This window comes from Salminus brasiliensis, chromosome 11 (assembly GCF_030463535.1).
Source record: "Salminus brasiliensis chromosome 11, fSalBra1.hap2, whole genome shotgun sequence".
In the NCBI taxonomy this organism is placed as follows: Eukaryota; Metazoa; Chordata; class Actinopteri; order Characiformes; family Bryconidae; genus Salminus; species Salminus brasiliensis.
This window is the reverse complement of record NC_132888.1, coordinates 16,160,598-16,186,538: the sequence shown is the minus strand read 5'-3', so window position 1 is coordinate 16,186,538 and position 25,941 is coordinate 16,160,598. Positions and strand designations below refer to the sequence as shown.

The 25,941-nt window shown below is 39.6% G+C and overlaps 1 protein-coding gene across 3 annotated transcripts in view; it reads right to left on the bottom strand.

Annotated features, from left to right (window-relative positions):
- The window catches only part of kiaa0753 (KIAA0753 ortholog), a 31,991-nt gene extending 12,555 nt beyond the window's left edge, over nucleotides 1-19,436 (bottom strand). Inside the window, exons 1-17 of one of the 3 annotated variants that reach the window (XM_072691960.1) lie at nucleotides 18,990-19,072; nucleotides 18,044-18,118; nucleotides 17,426-17,728; nucleotides 17,059-17,311; nucleotides 16,858-16,964; nucleotides 15,597-15,659; nucleotides 14,805-15,026; nucleotides 14,433-14,628; nucleotides 14,078-14,259; nucleotides 13,751-13,881; nucleotides 12,943-13,107; nucleotides 11,393-11,482; nucleotides 11,202-11,289; nucleotides 9,291-9,362; nucleotides 8,701-8,871; nucleotides 7,153-7,228; nucleotides 6,631-6,751 (exon numbers count right to left, since the gene is read on the bottom strand). In XM_072691960.1, coding sequence (XP_072548061.1) covers nucleotides 6,631-6,751; nucleotides 7,153-7,228; nucleotides 8,701-8,871; nucleotides 9,291-9,362; nucleotides 11,202-11,289; nucleotides 11,393-11,482; nucleotides 12,943-13,107; nucleotides 13,751-13,881; nucleotides 14,078-14,259; nucleotides 14,433-14,628; nucleotides 14,805-15,026; nucleotides 15,597-15,659; nucleotides 16,858-16,964; nucleotides 17,059-17,311; nucleotides 17,426-17,728; nucleotides 18,044-18,046 — 2,243 coding nt within the window. In that variant the 5' untranslated portion in view covers nucleotides 18,047-18,118; nucleotides 18,990-19,072. Of the gene's footprint in view, nucleotides 1-6,630; nucleotides 6,752-7,152; nucleotides 7,229-8,700; nucleotides 8,872-9,290; nucleotides 9,363-11,201; nucleotides 11,290-11,392; nucleotides 11,483-12,942; nucleotides 13,108-13,750; nucleotides 13,882-14,077; nucleotides 14,260-14,432; nucleotides 14,629-14,804; nucleotides 15,027-15,596; nucleotides 15,660-16,857; nucleotides 16,965-17,058; nucleotides 17,312-17,425; nucleotides 17,729-18,043; nucleotides 18,119-18,989 lie in introns of all 3 variants that reach the window. The other 2 variants (XM_072691957.1, XM_072691958.1) reach the window with 2 other exon arrangements.
- Nucleotides 19,437-25,941: the final 6,505 nt, after the last annotated feature.

Here is a 25,941-nt window from a genome sequence, read left to right as displayed (position 1 = left end):
CAGGTGCCATGTGTTGACACAATGTGTGAAAACCTGCCTTGAGACTGACTGTGCGTGTGCTAGTGTTTGGGTTGTTTAAAAGCTGTGGGTGTTCCTGGGTTTAACAGTGTGTGTTGTAAACACAGCGAATCGGAGATTAGACAACAGCTAATGAGCTGGGAGAACTAATCAGCAGCTGGGCCCAATATCCGCTCCTCCATATTTACTCCAGTAATCACCTCTCTCCCTGCTTCCTGCACATCCCTACAGCATGATCAACACCTCCTCTCTTTCACACACAAACACACAACCCTCAGCCACTGCCCCCTCTAGTGGCACCCCTAAAACTCAAATGTTGTAATGAATTTTACAGGATTTCACACTATAAATTCCCTGGCAGGCCATGGCCTTTGCAGAACGCGGTACAAGCAGATTTTATTACTAAGCCTCTGAATAATTTATTTTCCATGAGTTTCATCTCTGTATACCATATGCCCCCAATAGCCATCTGTTTAATATAAATCTGACACTGAATTAAGATGGGGCTTACATACTACAGCTTTAATGGAGCCATTAAAGGCTACATAAATTCTCATCTGCCTGTGAGAAATACCAACAGGAAGGGCAAGAAAATGAATGGCAACACAAAAAGCACATCTAATAACTAGCTGGTAAATGCCCATAGAGGCTGCACATTATTGACTCAAATGTGTAATATCCATTCAGGATGGCGTCGTAAATGAGGAGGCTACAGCAGACCAAATAAATACTGATTAGCTCTAAATGCCTCCTTTAGACAGAGTGTATGTAAATAACCAAAAAAGCTTTTACTGCCAGTGATACTCAAAGTCACGATGTGGCAACATGAAGCAAACCTGACAGTTAGCGCCTCAGCTCAGGGACTAAACGCAAAGCTAAGGGCCTTGAGGGTATATTGCTTTCATTAACTTCAAAAGCAATTACTCTCCTCCTTATCAGCCTAAATTTAGCAGACTGTCTTTAATCCAGCTGGCATTAATCTGCAGTGATGTGTGGCTTAGATGGCAATTCACTTTGTAATAAAGAAGAAAGGAATCTGATAGAAACCGAGAGAAAGGCCCTGAATAAAATGTTCGACCATGAGCTAGGTTCAACCTGAGCTAGGTCTGCACAAAAACTTTGTATTTGTTATATATTGCATACATCATAACGATATCTCAAAACACAAAGGTGTTGCTAATCATAACATTGTACTGCTCTGTCCCCAGTCCCCATCTGTTTCTTTCAATGGGTCTCAAGTGGGCTTTAGAGCCACCACTTAGAGACCTTGATTTTCTTACTTTTGAGACTTGATGGTAGCGGTTACATTCTTGAACATCCAAAATAAACATTGCTGATCACCCAAAAGAATGATGAGGGCTGCCACAATGTTACTTCCTAATGCCTGAATGTTAATGACGCAAAGATGACATCAACTATGGGTAAATATTTGAAATGGCCCAATAATCAGATCAGCACATTTAATGAGAACTTGGCAAATCAAAAGAACTTTCCATTTGCAAGAAAGATGAACTCAAACAGAGAAAGCTTATTTACTCCTACAGCGCTGGGGCAGGCATGGCCTAATGGTTCAATGGAACCAGTTGACAGACAGCATTAGAAAAAGGCCCAACCCTAAACCAACCCCACTTTAAACATGTGCTGAAAATGTTTGTTTTAGTTTTCAGCTCAGTTTTAAACACTGTTCGTTTAGATCCACTGCATTTTCATCCTGTAACTGCACTTTATTTTCACACATTTAGCTTAATATATTCTCTTCTAAAGCTATTGTTTTATTCAGTTTTATTTTCTATGTTGGCCCTTCTTGTTTTTATAATTTTATTTTTACATCTTTGTATTATTGGGCAGTGGTGGCTCAGCCGTTAGAGCGCCGGGCTATTGATAACAAGGTTGTGGGTTCCATTCCCGGGCTCGGCAAGCTGCCACTGTTGGGCCCTTGAGCAAGGCCCTTTACCCTCTCTGCTCTGTGGGCGCTGGAGTTGGCTGCCCACCGCTCTGGGTGTGTGTACTCACTGCCCCTAGTTCACTAGTGTGTGTGTGTGTGTGTTCACTACCACAGATGGGTTAAATGCGGAGGACACATTTCGCTGTACAGTGTACAGTGACAAATACGTGCACCTTTACCTTTATTATCTCTTAATGTAAAGAACTTTGAGCATGAAAAACACGTATATGGACAAAAGTACTGGGACACCTGCTCTTTCATATTTCCCCCCCCAAACCAAGGCATTATAAAAAGAGTTGATCCTGCTTTTGTTGGAGTAACTGTTTCTACTGTCCAGGGAATCCTTCCTATGAGATTTTAGAAGAGCATAGCTGTGAGGATTTACTTGCATTTAGTCACAAGAGCACAGCACCTCATTCCCAACTCCCCAACTAATCCCAAAAGCACTGGATGGAGCACCATCATTCCACAGAACACAGTTGCACTGCTCTACAGGTTCATGTTTATTTGCTCCAGAGAGTCCTATTTAGGGTCTGTGCACATTTGCACATTTGTCTGAATGTAAGGTAGCTGAATGCATTCATTAAAAGAGGTGACCACAAATATTTGAACATATGGTGCATGTACAAAATATGCTATGCAAAATATGCCATGTAAGCTTCATATTTTATCAAAAAACAAACAAACAAAAAACATTTCAAAGCCACTGTTTTAGAACTGCATCTTCCAAGTAGTGCCTAGGTTTTCAAATAGAATCCCTTCATAGTTTTAATCAACATAATCGGCTATGTCTTGCTCACAGAAAACGCAGAGATGGTGATGTACCTTTTAAATGATGTTTACAGAGACTGGCTCTATCCTTCTAAATAAAGTACCAGAAGGATTATTGGGTTTTCCATTTCACTTTCCAGTTGTTACAGATATGTATGGGTTTTTAGAGGGTAATGAAAAGTAATGAGAAGGGAGATTATTTTTCCCAGAAAGTAATCCCATGACCAATTTCAGCGAATAAGCTTCTAGTGGATTACTGCTATGAGCACCTAGCTCAACACTGGTGACTTTGCTTACATGCCTCCACATCACCTCAGGCTAGCAGAAGAATCTCTTGTGTTCTGTGCTTGAACTGGAGGAATGCCTGCCAGGAGAGCTGCTCTTTCTTTAGCGCAGAACTGCAGTCAGACACCCTGGCCAAGCAATTGCTCTGCAGGCAGCCTAATTGTTCACGCCACAGACGCCACTGCTTGTTTTACAACACAGCTAAGGTACAAAGGAATAAGGAATCCTCACACAGTGGGATAATACTGTACAGTCGATAGCTGCTCTGCTGCTGTAAGCCACTAACCAAACAAAGCGGTTCTAATGATCTGACAGCCTGGGTATTTTTCCTTTTCAAGTGAAAAATGTTATCCTACAGTACATAAACAAGATTACGTCTGCTGTATATCTGGCCCATTTCTCCTATAAACACGAGGAAAGGAGCCGTTTCAAATTGTTTCTATGTTAGGAATGTGCCTTATTTCTCAGTTGGCTGCCTGTCACACTGGCTCTGCAGACTGCAGATGTTCGCGAACAGAACAACTGATGTAGTAAATCAAACATAACCATAAGAGGATTAGGACACTCTCCTTGTCCTTTTATCAGTAAAGTGTCAGGGAATGAAGACGATGCAGTCGGCTCAGACAATTTCCTCTTTGTGACGGGGCCAATGGAAAAAGGCCACCACTCTTCGGAAGTGTACTGGCACTGAAAAGTGCAGACTACTGCATGTTCTCACAGCTCAACACACAACCGCAGCAATCACATACTGCAGTATCTAATACACAATGAATTGCATCAAGTACTCCCATACTCCCAATAGAATAGGGCTTTCTGGAACAGATGAACATTAACCTATTGGCCAGAAGTGGGCTAGAGGGGTAAAAAGCCCCCAGCACTGAGCTGTGGAGCAGTGGCACTGTGTTTTCTGAAATGGTGGTGCTCCAGCCAATACTTTTGGGATGGGTTGGGGGCATAGAGATAATCTACTGTCGCTGACGGCAATCAATTTTTCACAGCAATGCTTCAAAATCTAGTAGAAAGCCTTCCCTGGACAGTAGAGACAGTTACTCCAACATAATGAACTCTTTAATCCCCTTGATTTGAGAGGAACAATGAATGAAATGTCTATGTGTCCCAATATTTTTGTCTTTAAAGTGTAACTATCTGGAGGACTTACACCACTCTTCAGAAAGACCAACAACCTGACAATGACCAGCTTGTGTCTCACATATGTTATATTAATATACAGTACTGAAAACTATGTACAAAGCACCAACACAGAGCTAATCTCCAGCTTTAGAACATATTGACACAAAAATGGCAGAGAATCATTGAAAAATAAGGTTTCTTCATAGCAACTAATAAGCCTTCTAAGAAAATGTATTTATTTATTTATTTTTATATGTCCATTTGCAGATGATGAACCATATCAGTAAGTAAGGGCCTGTTTAACTAAACTGCTAAAAGCATTTCCAGCCCACAATGAACAATGGAGTACCTGCTAGAGAGATCAATATGCAGGCAAACACAACCGTGAATATGAATGCATTGATTTTTTTTTTTTTAAACACAAAAGAACATCTGTCTTACAAAGGCTTTAAAAAATCATTTTAGTGCATAAATCACTTCTGTCTAGACAGATTTCTAAGCAGGTGTTTAATTTTCCTCCTGCTTTGCAGAAAAAGTGGCTTTTTTCTGAGCTAAAAAGAGTTTTACGCAGAGTTGAACTAATATCACTGCCTGTGTATAATGTTTTGATTATATTAAATTATATCATAATTATCTTAAATTATATTATATAAACTTTGCTTTTTTTAGCAGTATCATTTTCTTTTAGAGTTACAAAAATGGTTACCAGTCAATATTAATTGCTGGAGAACTATAAAATGGAAAACTTAGAAATCTAGATACTAGTCAGAGTTATGCAGTCAAATGCTTTTCCTAACCGGCAGTCCTTCTTCATTTTTCCATCCACTTTTGGCAATGTACCAACCCCAGAGCATGATGCTACCGCCAACATGCTTCACAGTTGCTTCAGTGCTCCTGGGGTTTAATGTCTCACTTTTATTCTTGTACACATACTGTACCTGGAAGCATGGTCAAACAACACCATCTTTGTTTCATCTGACCATAAAACGTTTTTTTGCTTTGTCCATGAGATTGGCTGCAACTTTAGTTGAGCTTAAACTATCATGGTCTTGGATTGTTTCTACTATTCAAACCAATGTTCTCTCAAATGAAGGTGACACTTTGAGTCTTCTTACAAATCACACGAAAGTGGCTACACCTCCCAATAACTTGTACTTAACTTACATGCAATAGTTTGAACTGATGGTCTTGGCATTTGTTAAGATATTCCTGCCTACAAGAGATATTCCAGTAAGTCTACAATGATCCTTCTCAGATCTGCACTGAGCTTTTTGGACTTTCCCGCTGTACTGTGTGTTATCCTGTAGTAAATAAAGACCACTAACAGGACCATAAGATGCCTTCGCATTGGAGGGTTAAAATACATTTGGGAACCACTGCATTAAGGGAATTGGAAAAGATAAAAACAGATATGCTTTTTATGTGCTGCAAACAAAATCAATGTATTCTTATATAGAAGTCACACTGGTGCTTGCCTGCACATGGATTTCTACAGCTCTGCTGTTTTCTGGAAGTTTGCACCGTGAGCATCTGTAATCTGAAAATCTGCTCTCTGTGTATCTTAGCTTTTCACAATCCAATCTTGTGCTTGAGAAGCCTGCTGACGCACACGGCACCCTGCGTAACTCAGAGCAGGCTGGTTTAAACTGTGAAGATGAGCATCTCTGGAGATCAGACATAAAAGAAGCTCAGTGTTTACACAAAACTTTTCATCAGCCTGGGGGCTTTTGAGCGAGGCTCTACAGCAGGCAGGGGCACTTTAATCTCCTAATGTAACTGTTGAATCTGGTCCACTAAATCTTGCTGACATGCCTGCTCACTTTGACTCTCGCTCTCTCGCGCTCTCTGCATTCCTCCAGCATCCTCATTAACTGAAGCAGCCGCAGCAGCTGCTGCTGCTGCCAGAGCTCTGGGCAAAGGCACAAGTCAGTCTCAGGCTTTCTGCCTCTCTCACTCACTAGCTCTCTCTCTCTTGGCAGAGCTACAGGAGGAAGCCTGGGCAAATAGCATAAGATATTTTGGGTCTTACTTGACTTTCCCGTTGCTGTTCTTTATTCCCACCAACAAACATTACAAGGCAAAAAAAAATTGCTCCCTCCGAGACACGGCTTCCTTACTGCAAGTCAACTGGAGACTAATTACTGTCAATGATGTTGCTCGTTTCTTTTTTAATAGCTTTATGATACTTTATGCTGGGTAGTTGTTAGAATTCTTTAGATAGGGTTATCTTGTTTGCAGGCAGCCGAAAAGTTTAATGATGCATTATGCCATTTCTTTCGGTCATAAACTCAGATTGCGGGACAGCCTTGATCATTTTGCTGGTCAGCAAATTATCTCTCATTGCCATCAGTTACATCAAATCAGTTCTGAACGTGAACCCTTTGTATCAGCGGCCAGAAACTAAACTGACACTGTGTTAGAAGAAAGCACATTAGCTATTAGGGCAGACAAAGGTAGTAAGTGAATTGCAAATCACTCACCCAGTCTCCACTGGCCTCTGCAGGAGGATGTCCCCAGTAGCAGAGGGTCTCTGAAAGGGTTTGGTCAGTCTGATGGGTTGTGGAGACCCTGGCCTGAAGCCATCACTCTTCCTCTGGGTTTCTAATACAACGACATTGGCAAAAGTAGATGTTTCAGCAATGCTGCCACCTTCTGGACAACACCAACCACCACAGAGTGAAAAAACAAAACAAGACCAACTTCAAAACTAACTTCTATTTTTCCCCAATATTTTTATTCCCACATTTCCAGTCCTGTTGATATCCTCCTTACAAATAGGGCACTGTTGTTTGTGCACAAAACTGTAATACTGTAAAACAAACTTGGGCATGTGAACAATGCTATATAATTGTATTATTATTATAATTATAAAAGACTGCTTTTCACATAATCAAGGCTGTAATCTGTACAAAGGTAAAATTAGACAAGGTACTCCTTCATGCAGATTTGTGCTTTTCAGTACTTGCAGATGTGTGCTTTTCAAGCACATGTTCTGTACTTACTATTGTCTTTTTCCAAGAGCAGAAGGTCAGAATAAGAGATCATGGCAAAACGCCGCCTCACTTCCTCTTGGTCTTTCTAAAACAGAGGAAAGGACAGCAGTCAACACACACACACACACACACACACACACACACACACACACACACACACACACAGTACTGTTCTCTCTACTGCAATATCGTCCTTTCAGCAGCTCGCTTTAATTAACAGTAGACGAGAACAGTACAAGCTCTTCAGGCTGTGTGTGGGAGTTAAATGGCTGCTATAATTGCTCAAAGGTCACTGCTCCATTAAAACTGAACATGTGCGATCGAATCAAACAGGTGGATGCAAACAAAAGGTTACAAGAGGAATAATGTAACTCAGCTCAGCTACACTTTATTGATACTTGCATCACTGTGTTATGTGCAATATACAGATAGAAGCAGCTCCCTGTGATTTAAAAATAAATCACTACATGATTTTATCCCAATTTTTGTTTTACTCCACGGTGTTGACTCGATCGCTACTTGTAGGGTGGCCATATTTTGGTTTATATAAAAAAGAAAAAGAAATATGGGCATCAGCCACAGCTAGGATGTTGTGGCCAGGGCACTTCAAGTAGGCCTGAATTGTAGGACCATGGCAATATGTATGCATGAGGGTGGGAGGGAGTAAAACACCTCTAAAGCCATGCAACTATTTTAATGAACTTTAATACATATACATTTACTCATTTGCCGAGACTAATAAACCTAAATAACCTTAATTGCCTATATGGCTAAACAATCTACTAAAATGGGATTGAAATGAGACTGACTTAAAATCACTTAAAGGGTAAAATCATTTAAAGGGTACTTTCACCACCCTTTACATAACATTAATAACATTTATTATTTTATGACAATAAAAAACAAATACTAAGAAAAATGCACATGCCAAAAATAAAGTTTGTTGCCATTTAAACATCTGCTGTTTCACATGTTTCAGTCCTCCTGGTGTGTTCAACAGTCTGGAATTGCATGTGAGACATTGATTTGATTATTGATTTGTAACTTTTGCTTTTTAGAATGTTTGATCCACTTGGTTCAAGCCTTTTCAGGCTGCAGTACTCACTCAAGCAGTTTCACCAAATGTTCTCTGGAGAACCACGTACAAATAGACCAACTGTGTAGCCGAGAACATGGGTATTGATAGAATCAAGCACTTGGCATGAAATATTGTTTTTATTTTACACGTCCCTTTATTTTACATGTCCCTTTGGTCACATTATTTTCAGGGGTACCATCATTTTTGACCAGGCCTGCTTAGAGTTTACTTTTTAAAATTATTCTGTTGAAGCATGGTTCAAAATCAATGTCGGATTTTCATTTGTTCATTTTCATAGAATCCTTATTTATTATTACTTTAGTCAGATTTAAGTTATTTCTGTGACCATTGCGTGTTTTCCTTTCATTAACCGAGGGGTACCAACAATTTTGTCCATGTGTGTATCTATGAGGATAACTATCTGGAGCTGTCAGGAATGTGTGATTGTGGCAGGGAGGGAGGTAAAAACACGAGCTGACCTCCATCTCCTCCATGCGTAGCAGCATGCTCTCCAGCGTGGGCACCTGTAGCAGTCTTTGGGCCTGATTGTCATCACTCCGCTCCCTCTCCACAGCCCGCACTGCTGCAGCTGCATCCTCCAGGAGATCCTCCAAAATAGCCTCACTCAGGACGTTTGCATCCACTGCAGCCTGAGGACGCAGACACAAACATACACACGGCATGACAGTAGCACAGAGGTTTTCACCTATACGCTTTAAAAAATAATAATAATAATTAAATAAATAAAATACAAGTGCTACAAAAGGTTATTTCAGCGATGCCATAGAAGAACCACTTCAGGTTTTATAAAGAACCATTTTTGTAATAGAGATGAGACCTTTACATTGATAAAGAATATTTGCATCAAGAGCAAGTTTTTGGGTCTTTTAAAAGGTTCTTTACACACAAACATTTATATGGTTCTTTAGGGGACCACAAGTGACTAACAGCTTAAATTACCAGGTAAGAGATTGTTCTTCAATTGCATTGTCATTTCTTTAAAACCTCTTCTTCTGAAATGTAAGTGACAGCATGTAAGAGAGAATGTGAAGTTGGAGGGTGTCCATACCTTATCAGCAGCTTTATTTGACAGTCGCTGTTTATGAGACAAACTCTTTTTGTTCCATACCTCACCCTTCTCCTAGACAGAGTCAGAGAGAGAGAGAGAGAGTCAGAGAAAGAGAGAGTGGGGGGGGTTTGGGGGGGACAAAGTAGCCACAAATGCTCCACAAAATAAAAAAAAATTAAAAAAAATAATAATAAAAATAAAAAATAATGAAAAAACACACAAAAACTCAGGAGCATTCATTTTGTCTTATAGAAGGAGTGACTGCAGAAGTAAGACATTGATGAACAATCCATGTGTTCATTTTGGTATCTTAGACACATGATATGTCCAAATGTTTGTGGACACTCCTTCTAATTAATGCATTCAGCTACTTTAAGCAACAACTGCTGACAGAGACCCTTGTCTAGTCCCTGTAGAGAAGTACTACCAATAGAATAGGAGTCTCTAAAGCAGATAAACATGAACCGACTGGCACTACGCTCTACAATCTAGTTGAAAGTCGTCCCTGGACAGTTTCTCTAACAAAAGCAGGATAAACTCTTTCATAATACCATTGATTTCAGAAGAAACAACGAACGGGCAGGAAGGTAATTATAAGGTACACAGTGACTTTCAGCATATACTTTACTGATCTCATGGGCATTTTGAGTCACTGCTGTTTTGTTTTTTTTGTCTGAAAAGCTCCCACAATGCTGTTCATGATCCCATGCTTTACCTGATGTTTGTAAAGCTGTTTTAGCCTAGTTAAGTTTATTATCTCAGCACCTTAACTGTTCATGGTAATTTTTTAACATCGCAATCCCTGAGAAAACACAGACTGAGAAAGGGTTCTATTCAGTATTATCTTGATCTACAGTATTATAAAATTGCAATATGTCACAATAAGCTTTTCTGAATATAATGTGGGTATCAGAACACTGATCAATTGTATGCTTCAGTACAAAGACCACAATTAGTCCTGGTTAACTGGATTTAGTGCAGTGCACTGTTTTTGCCCATTCCATTCCACACCATATCACACCCCCACTAGTACTAATGAAGTACTCCCTGGTCTAAAAATAAATGTGGGGGAGACATGAGGACATAAGACATGATGTCCATTAAGATTGTAAAAATAAACATGATTTCAGAAATGAATCAAGACTATGATGACACACAAGGAGGAGAATTATTTTCCCAAAAATTTAAAACAATTTACTGATATTGAATTCAATAAAATATTCAGAACAATTAATGTATACCGATCAGCTTTAACCTGCCTAATATTAAGTGAAGATTATCAATGTTCTTCACTTTATCAATACTAATGTTATGGCTGGTGGGTGTATCTTTTTTCCCTTAATACAAAATCATGACAATATTATAAATCAAGCTAAAAGGTTATAAGAAACAAATGTATTTGTGTATTTGACAGGATTGCATTGTACTGCATCTAAATAACATATTGCATAGTTTTGTGATGTTGTGCCTAGTGTGTTAGCATAGGTCTAATTCACTGGCCTGTGGCTAGAGCTTCAGATCAGAATATCATAAATAAGTTTTGTTTCATATAGTGTACTTTTATAATGCTGAATGCATTAGCACACTAGAAATGCTAACATAGAAATATTAACATAACACTATTTTTTTTATTGTATTAAGAAAATACATTAGGTAAATTTGTCATTACAAATTTCATCATTACAGCCCTAATGATAACAATACCATTTTGGTAGATCGGTATATACACACACTGCATACTGACTGTGTGGGCTGGCATCGGTCAGCATACACTGTCATTAAGCTTTAAAAACTGACAGCCCTAACATGTCCAAAGATGCTCAAACTAAATCAGAAACCAAACTGATATTACTTTAATTTCACCTCTACAAAACAGAGCTTACTGGAATGTCTACAGACAGTGCAACTTACCTGCACATCGTCCAGCAGAGGCTGAAGTCTTTCTCTAGCTGCCAGCTCCGCTCGCTCAGCCCACTGCGTTGGAGATTCCACCTCAGTCCTGTCTCATAAGCAACCACACATGCATTAACCAGGAACAAGGAACATGCAAACAATCCATTCACTAATGACAAACCTGACATTAAGTGCTCATGCTTCTGTACCTGAGCCTGTTAATACGCTCCGTTTCCTCCTTACTGAGCTGATTCAGTTCCCTCAGACGCTCTTCTGTTATCCTTTCCAGCCAGGCTTGCCTGCTTTGCACAAGCACACACACACATACAGAACACAGACTTCATGTTCATGCTTCAGGCCAACATCATTACATACTGCACAATTACTCTTCAACACATTAGGAGTCATTTCATTAACAGCCTGCTATGTAATACCTAATTACAATTACAGGCTAATGATATAAAGTGCTGTACTTAAGCACAGGGTTGGGGTGTGTGTGTGTGTGTGGGGGGGTGGGGGGGGTGGGGGGGGGTGGGTCCCATGAGGACGGACTACACAATGCAAGGTTTCATTTGATGGCATTCAAGTCTATACTGGATGAAGGCATTAAAGTCTATACTGGATAAATCCTACCACATGTTGGTCACTTAAGGTGTATGTGGCTTAGAGCTGGGGCAAAAATGAATCCAAGCCTATATTCAAAACCTCCACAAATCACCAATGTTAATTATTTTAATAAAAAAAGGAAATTCTATTATTATTCTTAAATTCTGATGTACTGTACCTTTAAAACATACTAGAGCATATGTACTCATGTAGCTTAATGGTTCAAAAGTGTTTCAAAAACCTATAACAATCCTTAATATATATAGGGTTATATTATAAGATATATTACAATTATAGAAATTTAGCACAAGCATATGGTGTAAGACTAAATTAATGTGCACATTTTAGAAGTACTTTACTGCAGTACTAATTTCAAATCAAAAAAAAGAACATAGCCAGCAGCACCCTTCATCTAGAGATTGTCAAACACACAAAGGAAATTAATTTAAATTCAATGTAAATTAAATGCAATTAAATGTATTTTTCCCCATTATTAATTAATCAATCAGTCTCCACAGCAAAATAACTTATAAATCATCACCAAACAGTGTTTAGATAATAGCAGAATAATGAAAGCTATTTTATTGCCAGTAGATTATGTCTAGTGATATACACTACACAGACATGATAAGTAATGGTACATACAGTAATACCATTACTGTAATAACAGAGCTACTTGAGTAGTAGTAGTAGTAGAAGTAGTAGTACATGACTCAAGATTTCATTACTTTGTTTCAGTTGGTGCAAAGAAACCATTCCATATTCATCTTTTCAGAAGTCTAAAGAATTTTACCAAACCTCTCTGTGACAAATGCTCGACTTTTGGCAATTATTCAAATAAACCAGTGCAATGGGGGTTGCCAGCATTCTTGTAAAACTCTAATGGTTAAAAGCCAATATTTATCTTTGTGTAATCAGCAATTTCTTACTAAGTACTAAAATATTCATTAATATTCATTAATATTCAAACAATATATAATTGAGGCCCTAGATATTAACAGGTGTATTTGTCCAACATATTTAACTGCAAACGCACAAAAAAGGGGTTCAATATTAAAGCTTATGCTCAGCCATTGTGATGATAGCACAACCCTTAAGATATTAAAAATAGCTCTGTTTTACTTTGTAAAAGCCAAGTATCTGTGTATCTGACCTGAGGGCCTCATTGTGGGCTTGTTGTATGTTTTCTGGTGCTAACCCCTGTTGAGTACTGATCTTTTCTCGTCCCTGGCCTTGGGGCTGCACATCTGTGGGTTGCGAGGAGCTCTTTCCTGGGGAGAAGAGACACCGGGGCTCTGGCCTGCTGGACACAGCCCTGCTAAACACAGACAAACATGCAGATAAATTAGTTTACTATAGGCAGTAAGATAGAGAATCTATGCATCACATAGCCAGTGAGAACTCACTCACAAATTAAAATTGCTTAGAAATACATGCAGCACCAAAGCTATCTATGCAAACATGTACATTGCCAATGCTTGAAAACACTCATGCTCTAAAAGACATGCAAACGATGTATTATGATAACATGATGTCTTTTTCTTCTTCCCCCACGGTTTATCAAAATTCTGTTCATTACAGATTCATACTCAAAGGTGGGGTTTTGAATAAGCTGTGCATGCATGAGTCATTTGAAGTCATCTGAGAATATTTCTACTTCTACTCATTTTTATTAATTAAAGATTGTGTGTTTATTTTTCAACAGATTCCCTTTAGCTTTTATCTTAATTGGTGACTTTAATGTCCGCCAGTCACACCCAGACTGCTTCATCAAATCATAATCTTCTGAGTCTTCTAACCAATGGGCAAAGCATATTAGAACCCTTTAGTAAAAGAACCCTTGAACTCTTCAGAATGTAAGAGAATGAGACTCATATTTAAATTAAAATAATTTCAAAAGCACATTTCCAGACAAAATAATTAATGAAGACAAATGTAAGTGTATGTGTTTAGGCACTGACCGTTGTTTAGTAGGGGAATGAGGAGATGTGGGAATCCAGGGCACAGAAGTTTCTTTCTGCGGTAACTGACTCTCTCTTAGGCGGGATGAAACGGTGGGTTGCTGGAAACCAACATCTCGAGCATGATAACCCTGCAGAGATCAGCTTCTGCTTTAAGTCCATTTTTCATTTAATTCAATGTTTATTTCTAAATTGTCCTAAGCTCAATCAGGACAGTTTTATTATTTTCTAATAAGTTGTTTTCATGACTAAAACAGTCTTGCTCCTGCTCTCTACCGGTATGTTGTCAGAAAAGCAGACCTTTGAGATGTTTAGCTGCAGGTTTACCTTGCTCTTGTCTTGGTAGACAGCTCTGGTGGCTGGACTGAGGGTATGGAGCTCTGACCTTCCTACCTTCTCTCTTTGTTCCATCTGGTGTACCATGCTCTGGATCCCAGCCTTCAAAACTTTACTGCGTTCCTGCTCCAAGAACCGTGCTGCTCGCTGGGGCTGTCTCACCATTCTTCTGCCTAGCCGTACAGGCCAAAAATAAATAAATCAGTCCCTTCCACTAAAATAAAACTGAAATCCTCATAGGAAGAAAAAAAACTATGTGAAGGCTGACATATGACACAGGACTCTTTTCTACTATTAGTTAAAAGGCTGTGGGACAAAAAAAATGTATAAAGACATCACAGCTCACCATCCAAGGTCTTCTTTGGAAGCGCAGATTTCCTCAAACCTTGAGGAGCTTTTGCAGTCAAGGCCCGAGGAGCACGAGGAGGGGACATGCTCTGAGCTCTGGCTTTTGTTGACCTCTCTCTGGCAGGGGATGCACTCTGCATTCGTGACTTTCCCTCCAGGGAACCCGCCTGCTTACTCAGAGCCGAGTCCAGAGTCTAAATAGAAAAAGTAAGAGAAGAAAAATCTTATGTTCACCCTGGACTTGTTTGCTCGTCTGTGGAGTCCTCTGTGAACTGTAAACTGTAGAGTTACACAAAAGCTCCCAGGACTCCCAAAAGATTTTGAAGGAGGAAAAAAAAGACACATTAAGCACATTAAGATCTTCAATTACCTCTAACTTCTGCAGTATGTCCAAGGTGGTTTCTGGCACATTTGAGCTTTGGCCCACATCCACCTTGGCAGAGCAGAGAGAGAGCTGGCGGATGAGCTGGCCCAGCTCTTTGCACTGGGCGAGAACCCTGCTCTCCGCAGGGTCTGACAGCTGGTTGATGAACACTTGCATGGCTCGGACAGCCCCTCGATGTGCCGCAGCTAATCGTTCCACTGCCCTTGACTGAGAGGACACAAATGAAGCCAGGCAATCCACATTTGTATGTGATTTTCTCTAACACCACTTCTGTTGCACTTCCACGGTTAAAGAACCCACTCTTCTTAATGCTGCCCATTACACAGGTGCAGACTTTCCCGCAGAAGCACACAGCAGGGTGCATACACAAGCCAGGTCTAATTTTCTTGGCCAATTTCTAATGAATTAGATTATTGGAATCCAAACACATTCTAGGTTGGGTAAACACAAAGTCTAAATTGTATAGCCATCAAATAAACAGAATTTTTAAAAAAAAATCTATTTTATCTTTTAGATCTCTTAAGGAATGCTGGATGGTGTAGCACAAAAGCCTTACGTTATGCTTAAGACAACAAAATGTTCAATAACGTCTTTGTCTATGACGCAAATGTTAATGTAGTTAATGTAGTCATTAACTAGGAAAAATAAAAATACATATATTTTTTATTTAAATAATATAATATAATAATATTACATTTTAGGTCAGGGGTATCAAAACATTTGCACACAACTGTACAACTACCCTAGAATGTCTTAAATACTAGACCTCACACTAACCTTCTTGGTGGGTCGCGCACTCTGAGAGCGCAGCTTGTCTATATCCTCCTGAATTTCTTTCACCTGTATATGGATGAAAAGAAACAGCATTCATATTATTAACATGTAAAGCCTAGGTAATGTTGTTTACCAACCAAGCAGTCGTGTAAATTACCTTCAAGCACTAAAACAAACAATTCACAAACAACTGAATTAAAGGTGGACGAGATTCACAATATACAACACAATAGTTTATGTTGATACTTTGTCACCAGAAGTCAATGGTCCAATATGAAATAATATTAATAATGCAGTATCCAAGACTGGAGTGAAATGAATGATATTGGGCAGATGAGTACAGTGCAAATGTAGCTTTTGCATACTGTGCATGCTGATGCTAAAGCCATTACTTTACAGTCCTATTACAATCCAATACACTTTTCTTTATGAAATGGATTAAATGTACATTAAATGTGACTCAGGGCTCTCCCATTATATTTATTATAATTTCACTGTTAAAATAATGTATTATTTAGGAACAGAGTAGAAAGTAGAGCTGCACGATATAAACATAAAATCTTATGTTTAATAATGCTGATTGACATTTCACCAACAATAAATAATGATTAAAAGTGTTACTGTACTGCTACACTAAACAGCTCTTTCGAAATAAGAATGATAAGACTTTATCAGACACTAGTGTAGGGTTTACCTACACAAATTCAACACAATAACTGGGAAAGTAAACAAAAACAAAGGAATTATATTCAAGCAAGACAACTGAGGAAATAAAAAAAATACATCAACAAAAGCTAAAGGCCAAAGCTAAGATTAGACTAGGCTTCAGGGCTGCAGGCTAGCTGTTTATAGCGATGGGTTATTTAATAGTTTTTATTTTATTATTTTATATATTTTTTGTTTGTTTGTTTGTTTGTTTTTCAGAAAAACCCTCAAAGCATTGTTAAAAAGAAATGAAATATAATAAGGCAATAGTATAGACTTATTATGACACTCAATAAGCTATTTGGTACTATGATTATTATGCCAGTGGTTACTATGCACTAGAAGTTGTTTACAGTCTCTCCATAACAATTTGTTGTTGAGTCTTTTAATGATAGATGCAACTGTTCAGTTGTCTAAAAATACCAATATTCATGACATACTAATGTAACATAGAAGAAAAAATAACAGCATACTAATGATGCTGGTAACATATTGCCCATCTCCAAACAGACATTTAATTTGACTTGAGGCAATGAGAGGCAAGATTCCATATAAAGACCTGCTGCTGCAACCCATAAATGATCCGTGCAGAGCGGGCAGCCTGCTCCTGTCGTCGGATTTCCATCCTGCGCTTCTCATCTGGCTCTACAGACTCCACTATTTGCTCTGCAGAAGAGAAGCACACTCATGCAGTCAGAGCCTCTATTTTAACTATACCACCTGTACAGAATATAGAACAATTGCTTCTGATGTCTCATACCCTTATTCGCCAGTTGCTCTATCCGTTGGATGTACGTGGCCAGCTCTTTTTGCAGCTTGCGTATTTCTCTGCTGAGCTGTGGTTCACTGCTGTTGGCTCTCAGGCCAGGGTCCCTGGTAGGAGGAGACTGACCATGGTCAGGCACTGGTGTCACAGAAAGCTTTTGAGGAGTATATACAAGCACCTGTGAGCAGGACTTTGTCTGCCTCTTCTGACTTCTTGTCTTCTGTGTTTCTTTAAGGGAAGGTCCATTCTACATTTGGATCATAAAATAAATAAAGAAATAAAAAAAGATAAACATAAATAAAAAAGATGAACATTTCTGTAATGACAGCACTGCTCTCTGCATGTTTTGACTCGTGAATACCTGCTGACTGCCTGCTGTTTTCTGGTTATGTGGACTTGGAGATGTCTCCCTGGACACATGTGATGGAGAATGACCTGTTATGACCTGTTGCCGTTTTCTGCGCAAGTCTCTTTTGGCTAGTCTCACTGCAGCCTGCAGTCGATCCTCAGAGAGGACTGAAAGACGCAAGGAGCTGCTACAGCTCTCCCCATCATCCTGCCTTTGTCTAGGAGGCACAAGCTTCTCAATCACAATAGGAGCTGGAGGCCCCACTCTGGTTGCTCTGTTGAATACACTGGTTGGCATGGCCAGATTAAACAACAGCTGTAGGAATAAGACAAGGAGTAGAAGAGAGAAAAGAGAAAAGAGAGAGAGAGAGAGAGAGCTTACATTACATAACTGTCAGCAGCATTCTAAACAATAACAATATACCACATAGACCCCTGACGTCAACTGGTTAAGAATGCCATGCATAACTTTAAAATTACTGTTCAAAATCAGGATGTTTGGGACTTTATGAGTTGAAAGACTGGTCTGTCAAATTAACCAACAACATAATCAATCAACCACTAATAAGATTTAAATCTCTTCTCAAAATATTTGAATCACTGTTCAAAAGATTCAGATTCAAAAGCCTACCATGTCAGATTAACCACCAACATAACCAATGCTTGGGACCAGTTTCGTCTGAAGAAGTGCCACACACACCACTGCCTGTGAAAGAGTGTTAGTCTGGCCAAGGTTCTGGTAGTTTTGAACAGTGACTGAAAGGTTGAAATTGTTGACACCAATCAAAAAAGAAAAATCACAGGCGATGCTGTAGTTCTAGCATAAAACATGATTTACATTCAATGCACATTCATGGTTGTGTAAATACTTAACTGATTAAAAAAAAAAACTAGTTTGAAAAATTCAGTTATAAGATCACTTTTATTGAAATATAAACTCACGCTTACTTCTTCAAGTACATCTTTGAACATTTAGCTACTTATTTTACTTAAGTAAAAAAAATAATAATTTAGCAAAAGTATTTTAACTTTTTTCTTACGTAAAGGATTTGTACTTCTGTCAGCTCTGAATTTGTCAATATATGAATATATTTTCTGATAAATAATTATAAATAGTACAGAAGTTGTAATCAAATTTGATTTGTAATGTACACTTTCCCTCCTGTCTTTGTATATTCTGCATTTTGTGTATATTTTGTGTGTATTTTATTATTATATATTTATATTATTTTATTATTTATTTAATACAATTTTAATATAACTTTATTTTAATATGTTTAGTATGTATATAGTTTTGTCCTGAGCCTCACCACAAGCATTTCAATGCATGATATGTCCTGACATGTTGTGCAAATGACAAATAAACCTGAAACTTGAAACTTTCAAGACACTCAAGCAAATAATATCCATTGGACATGAATGAGTGAGCAATAAAACAAAAGAAAAAATATATATATACCACACAAGTGCTGTGGATATGTCAAAGAAAATACATATACATATTGTTAAACATAAATACAGTAATTAATAAATAATACAGAGCTTCAGGTGGGTGTTCTTGGTCACATCAGCCTCACCTGAGTTTGAGCTCCAGGGCTTCGGGTCCCCCTGTGTTTGGTGACCCACTCTCTGCTGTCCTGTCTCTGCAGTTCAGCAGCTGACATTGGAGAGCTCTTCTGACGATCTGTGGTCATGCACACATTCTTCCTTAAGATAGTTTCTTAGATGTAGCTACAGTTATATCAGTCCGAGAGACTGGTGCCTTTCAGACGAGTTAGGTATCTAGCTAGTTATCTAGGCAGCCTACCTACAGTCTTCTTCTGCTAAGCTAATCAGTCGGCTAATCAGTCAGCTGGCTAACGCCTACATCTCAGCCAGGCGAGGTGAAAGGAAAATAAATAAAAGAGGTATCGTACAGCCCTCTCCTACTATCCAAATCTTTATACAGCGGCGACTATTTCGCTACAAATCGGCTTCAGTTGAAGAAGAAAGCTGCAACAGTTTAAAACACCGCCATGACAACACGGCTCTTCTTCTCTGCCTACGACAGTGTGGTTTAGGTCCGGCGCCGCCACCTACCGTTCACTGAAGGGAGTTGCAGAAACATTATGTAGTGGATAGCTAGCTAGCTGTGGCGTAAGTAGGAACCTGGATAAGAGAGACGAGCTGTCATTTTGCATATTAAACACTTCATAACAGTAGAATGCATACAAATAAACAGATATACAGTAAAAAAAAATGATATTATTTGAGTTAGTTCGAAGTACAGAGGTTTGGTTCCACATTTCTCCTCACTGGTCACAGTGATCACCTGAATCTGTTCAAATTCATCAGCAGCTGGTTCATTTAACCAAACCAAGCATTGCATGATAAGTAATACAGGACTACTGAGGTTTAGAAATAGTTAAATCAACACATTTACAGATATAGCTATAATAACCTTTTTATTAAAACATTTTCTTAATTACATTTTATTAATAAATTGAATTAATTTATATAAAATAATAATTTAAATCATTAATTTTAATTTTAATATTAGTTTTTTATTAATACCAAATGCTTATATTGAGGTGTTGGAAGCAGGAGAAATAGACAAGTGCAAGGATCCAAGCCAGCTTGTGATGGCTAGATAACTGGGTCAGAGCATCTCCAAAACATCAGGCAATGTTTTGGTCAGAGCTGCTTTGGTGGCACATAGGCTGACCTGCGCAACTTTATGGCTGACCATTGTGTGTGTGAATATATACTAAGCTGACAAGTGTAATCAGTAATGAACAAACTACAAGGATCATTGAAAACAACACACCTGTCTCATTTAATTATGGAGTAAGCTGGTTTTATCACTGTATTAAATGTAATTATAGATATTATAAATAGAGCAGATAATCTAAGATAACACTGGACTGGGTTACTGGGTTAAAATATTTCATTAAATGAGACTGGTGTTGTTTTTTTAAATGATCTTTGATAAACTAATCAGATGGTAACAGTTCTAATTTAGGATGTAGATCCATTTGTCTTGACATAAACTATGTCTTTTGTAAGTTGTTTAGTTTTTGACAGAGTAATTTATTTAAGTGCATGTCCAGGAAACGAAGAGGTCAACTCTATTCTGTAATGTGATAAGAGCCCTCAGTAAATGTTATTGCTCTGCGGATGAGTGATGAGTGTGTGGCGAAGGAGATTAGGCATTTCACCCTCCAGTACATCAAGCTACTCTTCTCTATCCGTCACATGAGATGAGTAAGACACACCACTATAATTTCTGTCAGGTAGTAGTACGTCACCAGTACGTGCCAGAACAGATAACTTCAGTGAAGCAGTGCTAAAGAAGGACAGGCCCGTTCTGTATGGAGTAAAGGAGGGAATGTGGAGCACATGGAATGTGGGACAAGTGGAAAGGACGAACAATGAGAGCAGACAAGAGGACAGTGGACATTATTGAGCTGCTGATGGAGAGAGGAAGTCAGACAGGGAGATGGAAAGCAATGTGCCTCAGGGCCTGTGCCATAAATCAATTCGTTATTAGGCACGAGGACAGTGTCCCAGCCCAGACAGACTTCACCTGACTCTCATCAGTGCACTTCGGAGGATCGTTGTTTCCTTTTCTGCTTGCTTTTGGTTATTTGTGCTGCATGCTCAGATGATGATGATGTTGATGCATACAGAAGGGCAGGAATACCACCTTGCCCAGCATACTGGTGCTACCATCTTTCTGCAGGCTATGAAAGAGGGAAAAGTCCAGCTGGCACATTTCGTCCTGGTGGCCCTGGGGGAGGCAGCAGCGAACGCATCGCTAGACAGCAAGGTAGCAGCTGGCCGGACTCTTCTGATGTGCGCTTCAGTGTTACCATGCGTCAATGAGCGCGCCTGCTTCATGCAGCTGCTGCTGGGTCGTGGGGCAGATGTGCAGAGACAGGACGGGGCGGGTCGGACTGCCTTGAGCCTGGCCAGTGAACACGGCTTTCTGGATGCTGTCCGCCTCCTAGTGCTCCATGGAGCTCGCGTAGACACTCTAGACAATGAGAGAAGATCTCCACTAGAGTATGCTCTTGAAGGTCACCATGATGATGTGGCCAGGTTTCTGTTAAAGGAGTCAAAGGGGCAAGGTGGAACTGGGAAAGTGGACATGCAAGCAAGAGTAGTTGGTGGACAGCAGGTGATTGAGACTTTTGTTAGTAGCTTGAGTCATCCACAATGTCAGAGAACAGTAAGCGATCCGCTCATCGTTGAACAGGTCATTTGTAACCCCTATGCGCTTGGCAAGGAAGAGGAGAAATTCCTTAGTCAGCATGATTACAAAAAACCCAGCAACCCAAGCGACACTGTTCCACCACTGCATCCCCTAGCACCACTCTTTGATGAGATCGTTGAAAACCCAGTCCTCTGCAACCCTGAGGAGGAAGCATCATCTTGCACAACAGAGCAATTTTCTAAACTGCATCAAATGAGTTCAAAGGTAAACTCCAAAAGTGGCTTTCTTCCAGCCTGGATGAAGAAAAGCTCAGCATGCCCATTAAAGAGCCTGTCCGCAGAAAGCGGCATCAGCAAACCTTCTGGCAGCTTCTCAAAACGAATGGCCTCCAAAATGGCCCTGAGCTCCACCAGCTCGCTGCGAGAGTCCCAGATCAATCTTCTAACCTCAGAAGGTGAGGTCATGGATTCTTCTTCAAGCAAGATCTCCCAGGACATATTAGTAAGGAAATTACAAAACATCCTCACAGATACTGTACTGCAAAACCACTGTTCCCTGGAAAAGAGCACCCAGTGGATGGAGTCCACAGAGGGATTTCCTAAGAAGGATTTTGAAAAGTGCAGCTGTACAGAAAAGCTCCTTCACAGCCCCATTAAATGGAGCAAACTGCCTAGAGATAAGTATCTTTCTAGCATACGTAATGCTGTTAATGTCTTCTCTCAGTCTGAGCAGAACAGTGCTCTCACCAGATCTGGCTGTAATGTGTTCAAGGCACTCCGGAGTCGTGCATATCCGGAGCTGAGATTTCTCCACATGGGACAGTTAGATCCAGAACAGAAGATGCTGGTGAGAGAGGAGCATACTAACTCCAGTGAGTTGCTGGAATGAAAGTCTAACTAGGCAATGTCCCTTGTGTCTGTTTCTGTATAGTATAAACATGTCTCCACTACTGTTACAAGTCAAAAAACCCTTTTTGCTAAGAGTGAAAAGTGAGTAATTACCACACTACTGGATGTGTGACCATCCTGTACATAAGCAGTTTATTTTACTGCACACAAAACTGATTACAAATGGGACCCGATGGATACTTCTTGTATGTGTAGTATGTTTTTTGCACTGAGCTATTTTTAATTGTGTTCTACTGTTTTATAATGAAGGTCACCTGAACAAAAGATGAACCTCTGTTAGAGAAAATGACCCAGGTCTCTGTGTATTAAACACTGTATATTAATAAAGCAAAAATTAGTGATCAAAAATGATGTTGTCTCACTAGCATCTTTATTTGTTGGCTGTTGTAGCTACATTATGTTTATACATCAGGTATAAGCGGCACAAATCCACACTGAACCTGAAATCTGATACATATCCAATACGCAGCAATGCAACTCAGTCTGAACAGCCAGATCGGATTTCATGCTATTTTTACGTCAATCCAAGATAGCAAGATATTGTGAGCAGCCAAAAGATCGGATTTGGCCCACTTTACATAGTGACAAATTTCTGAAAGTCTCTGGTATGTTCATATTACTTGTGCATCAGATTTTACCTGAAGACCAACAACTGTGCAACAAGGCTGTGGGTTGGATACCCGGGTTTGGCAAGCTGCCACTGTTGGGCCATTGAGCAAGGCCCTTAAACTTCCCTGCTCCCTGTGTGAAAAACAGCACTCCACGCTATAGAGCAAAAATGACAAGGAATGATTGTGCAGTAAACAGCACTAATCGCAGAGAAGATGGATGATAAATGTTTAATACTCCAAGGGGATCACATCCCTTTGCCAAAAAGGGATTGTAGAAGATGACAAATGAAACAAACTCTGAAACAGCATGAATTTCTAAAAAGTGTGAAATCTACCTCGATTACAGTAGTTGGCTAATGTTACAGTCTGGTGACCGGCTATGTTTCCAAAGTGCTTTTGCTCCTTGGCTGCACCCACACACACACACCCCGTAATGCTTGTAAACAGGAAACCCATCTATTATCATCCTGAAAGCTTTAGTAAATTTAGGCCATAAAAAATCTCTAGAACAGAAGTCTTCAATTCTGGGCTGGTCCAGCACTGTAGAGCAGTGTTCACTCTGCAGAGCAGAGCCGGGGTCATCAATTTCAGCCTTGGACTGGCAGTGTCCAGCACTGTTTGATGATTTCCCTGCGCAAACATCTCCTAAACCTGGCAAAATTAGCAGATGACTCAGGTGTGTTTAAGCAGGGAAGAGGTGCTAGACATCAGCCATCCAGAATTGGAATCAATTACTGCTTCTCTACAAAGTCAACATTGCTCTGTAATGATTTTCTCACTTGTTAGCATTTATTAAAAGAAAATGAATACTCAGTGATTCTGTGCGCATGACCCCCATTGTGGTGTTGTGCCTTGTATACCTAATGTCTCATGCTACCTAATTATAGTGTGTCCTGTATTGTCCCATAATTTTGCAGCCCAGTATGACTTAATGCACCTTTCCATGGTACCTAAATCAGGGATGGGGAATGACAGAACTGAAGGGCTGGATTCCTACACAGTTTGGTGATATTTGTGCTCAAACCCACCTGACCGAACAAGCAGCTAATTGCAAGGTATAGTAGGAATGTCAGAGCAGGGAAAACGGCAAACTTTACTGGACACTTAGTTCCCCACTCCTGACTCAAATAGCATCACTTAAAGCAGCATTATGTAGAATTTCTACCTCAAAATCACTGGGATGCTTTACTGACTTGTAATAAGATAATGACTCTGTATGCTGCAAACTGCAGTATGTAATTTCGGTGAAGGAGGTAGGATAGCATTTGCGTAACCAGATGTCCAAAGCATGTCCTTTCAGGTTGGCGCAAATCATAAATTACACTCCCTGCCTGTAGGGGGAGCACAAGAACAAGAAATGCCAAAACTCACATAATGCTACTTTAAAAAAATACAAGAAAATGATTCATAAATGTGATTTCAAATGACTCTTTAATATTAGTTTAATGCAATATGCTTAACAGTCTTCCTCTAAAACCCAAACATGTGTTTAAAATGTCATTTTCAGTGCATATTGTCCACTATTATAAGCAAATAATATGATATGATGGTGTTTATGGCTCACAACTGCTGTACATTCTCAGCACCTACTTTCACAGGGGATAGACCTCACAACACGACAGCTGGAAACAGACAGCGGGAGAGAACAAATGTGTCCTGACAACTTTCAGCACAATTTAATTATTAAGTGAGTGAAGAGGCACAGTGCCTCCGCAGATTCACCCTCCTTCCTCTGGGCCAGGCGGTCCCACACAGACCTTAAAATGAGGAGTGACAGACACACTGAAAATAAGAGGTTGTGTGACAAAAGAGGGGGGAAAAGCTGTCAGCAATCATCTATTACAGGAGGAGATGACCTATGGGCAGTGTCCATGTAACAAGACAACAGCAGTGTGGAATTGAGTTTAACCCAAAGCCAGGCTGAGCAGATGTGGAAGCGTTTCCCAACCTGGACCAAAATTGAATACAGTTCAATCATCCAGCCCTCACAGCTGTCATTTACAGCCATGTAAACAACATCTTCAGGACAGGCCTACTGCTGCCTACAGGACGTCATTGGGGCACATTAGTTATTTATATAGTTTATATATATTATAAACTTAACCAAAACTAGACAATATCTGCATTTGTGCTGTTTTGACATAATATCTGGCACATGTGCATGGAGTCCATTTTCACTACACCTTCTTTACAGCGGCCATACAACATACCACAGAGATAGCGGTTTCCAAGATGCTACCACCCATCACTTATCAGAATATTATGACCACCCCTAGTTAGGAATGAACTCTGCACTCTGGGACATCTCAGATGCCATGTGACAGGGTTTGCTGCATGTAGAAATAAGCAAAAATGTGCAAAATTATCATGATGGGTTTTGACTGATGTCCAGAAAGGCATGGCAATAAGATACTAGGTATCTCGGAAACCCTGATCTTCTACAGACACTGTAGTGAAGATGTCCCGAGAACAGACTTCTCGCACATTAAGTACCTCCCAATGGCATAACAGGCCATTGATACCAAAGGGGAAGAACGACTCTGGCAAGTGATTTACAATCGACCACAGTGGACCAGTAACCTGTATTATGAACACATTCGGCCACCAAATACAGTCCATGCTACGTCTTGCTAGAGTCATCCAAGCCAGGGTTGGTTATTCCCACCATAATATTCAGACATGACTGTATTTAGTTTTTTCTGTTTTACTGATCTCAACTGAATGTAATGAAGGTAACGTTTTTTTTTTAATGTGACATTTTACACATAGAAGACAGACATAACTGACCATACTTGTCCAATGAGAAATCAAAGCA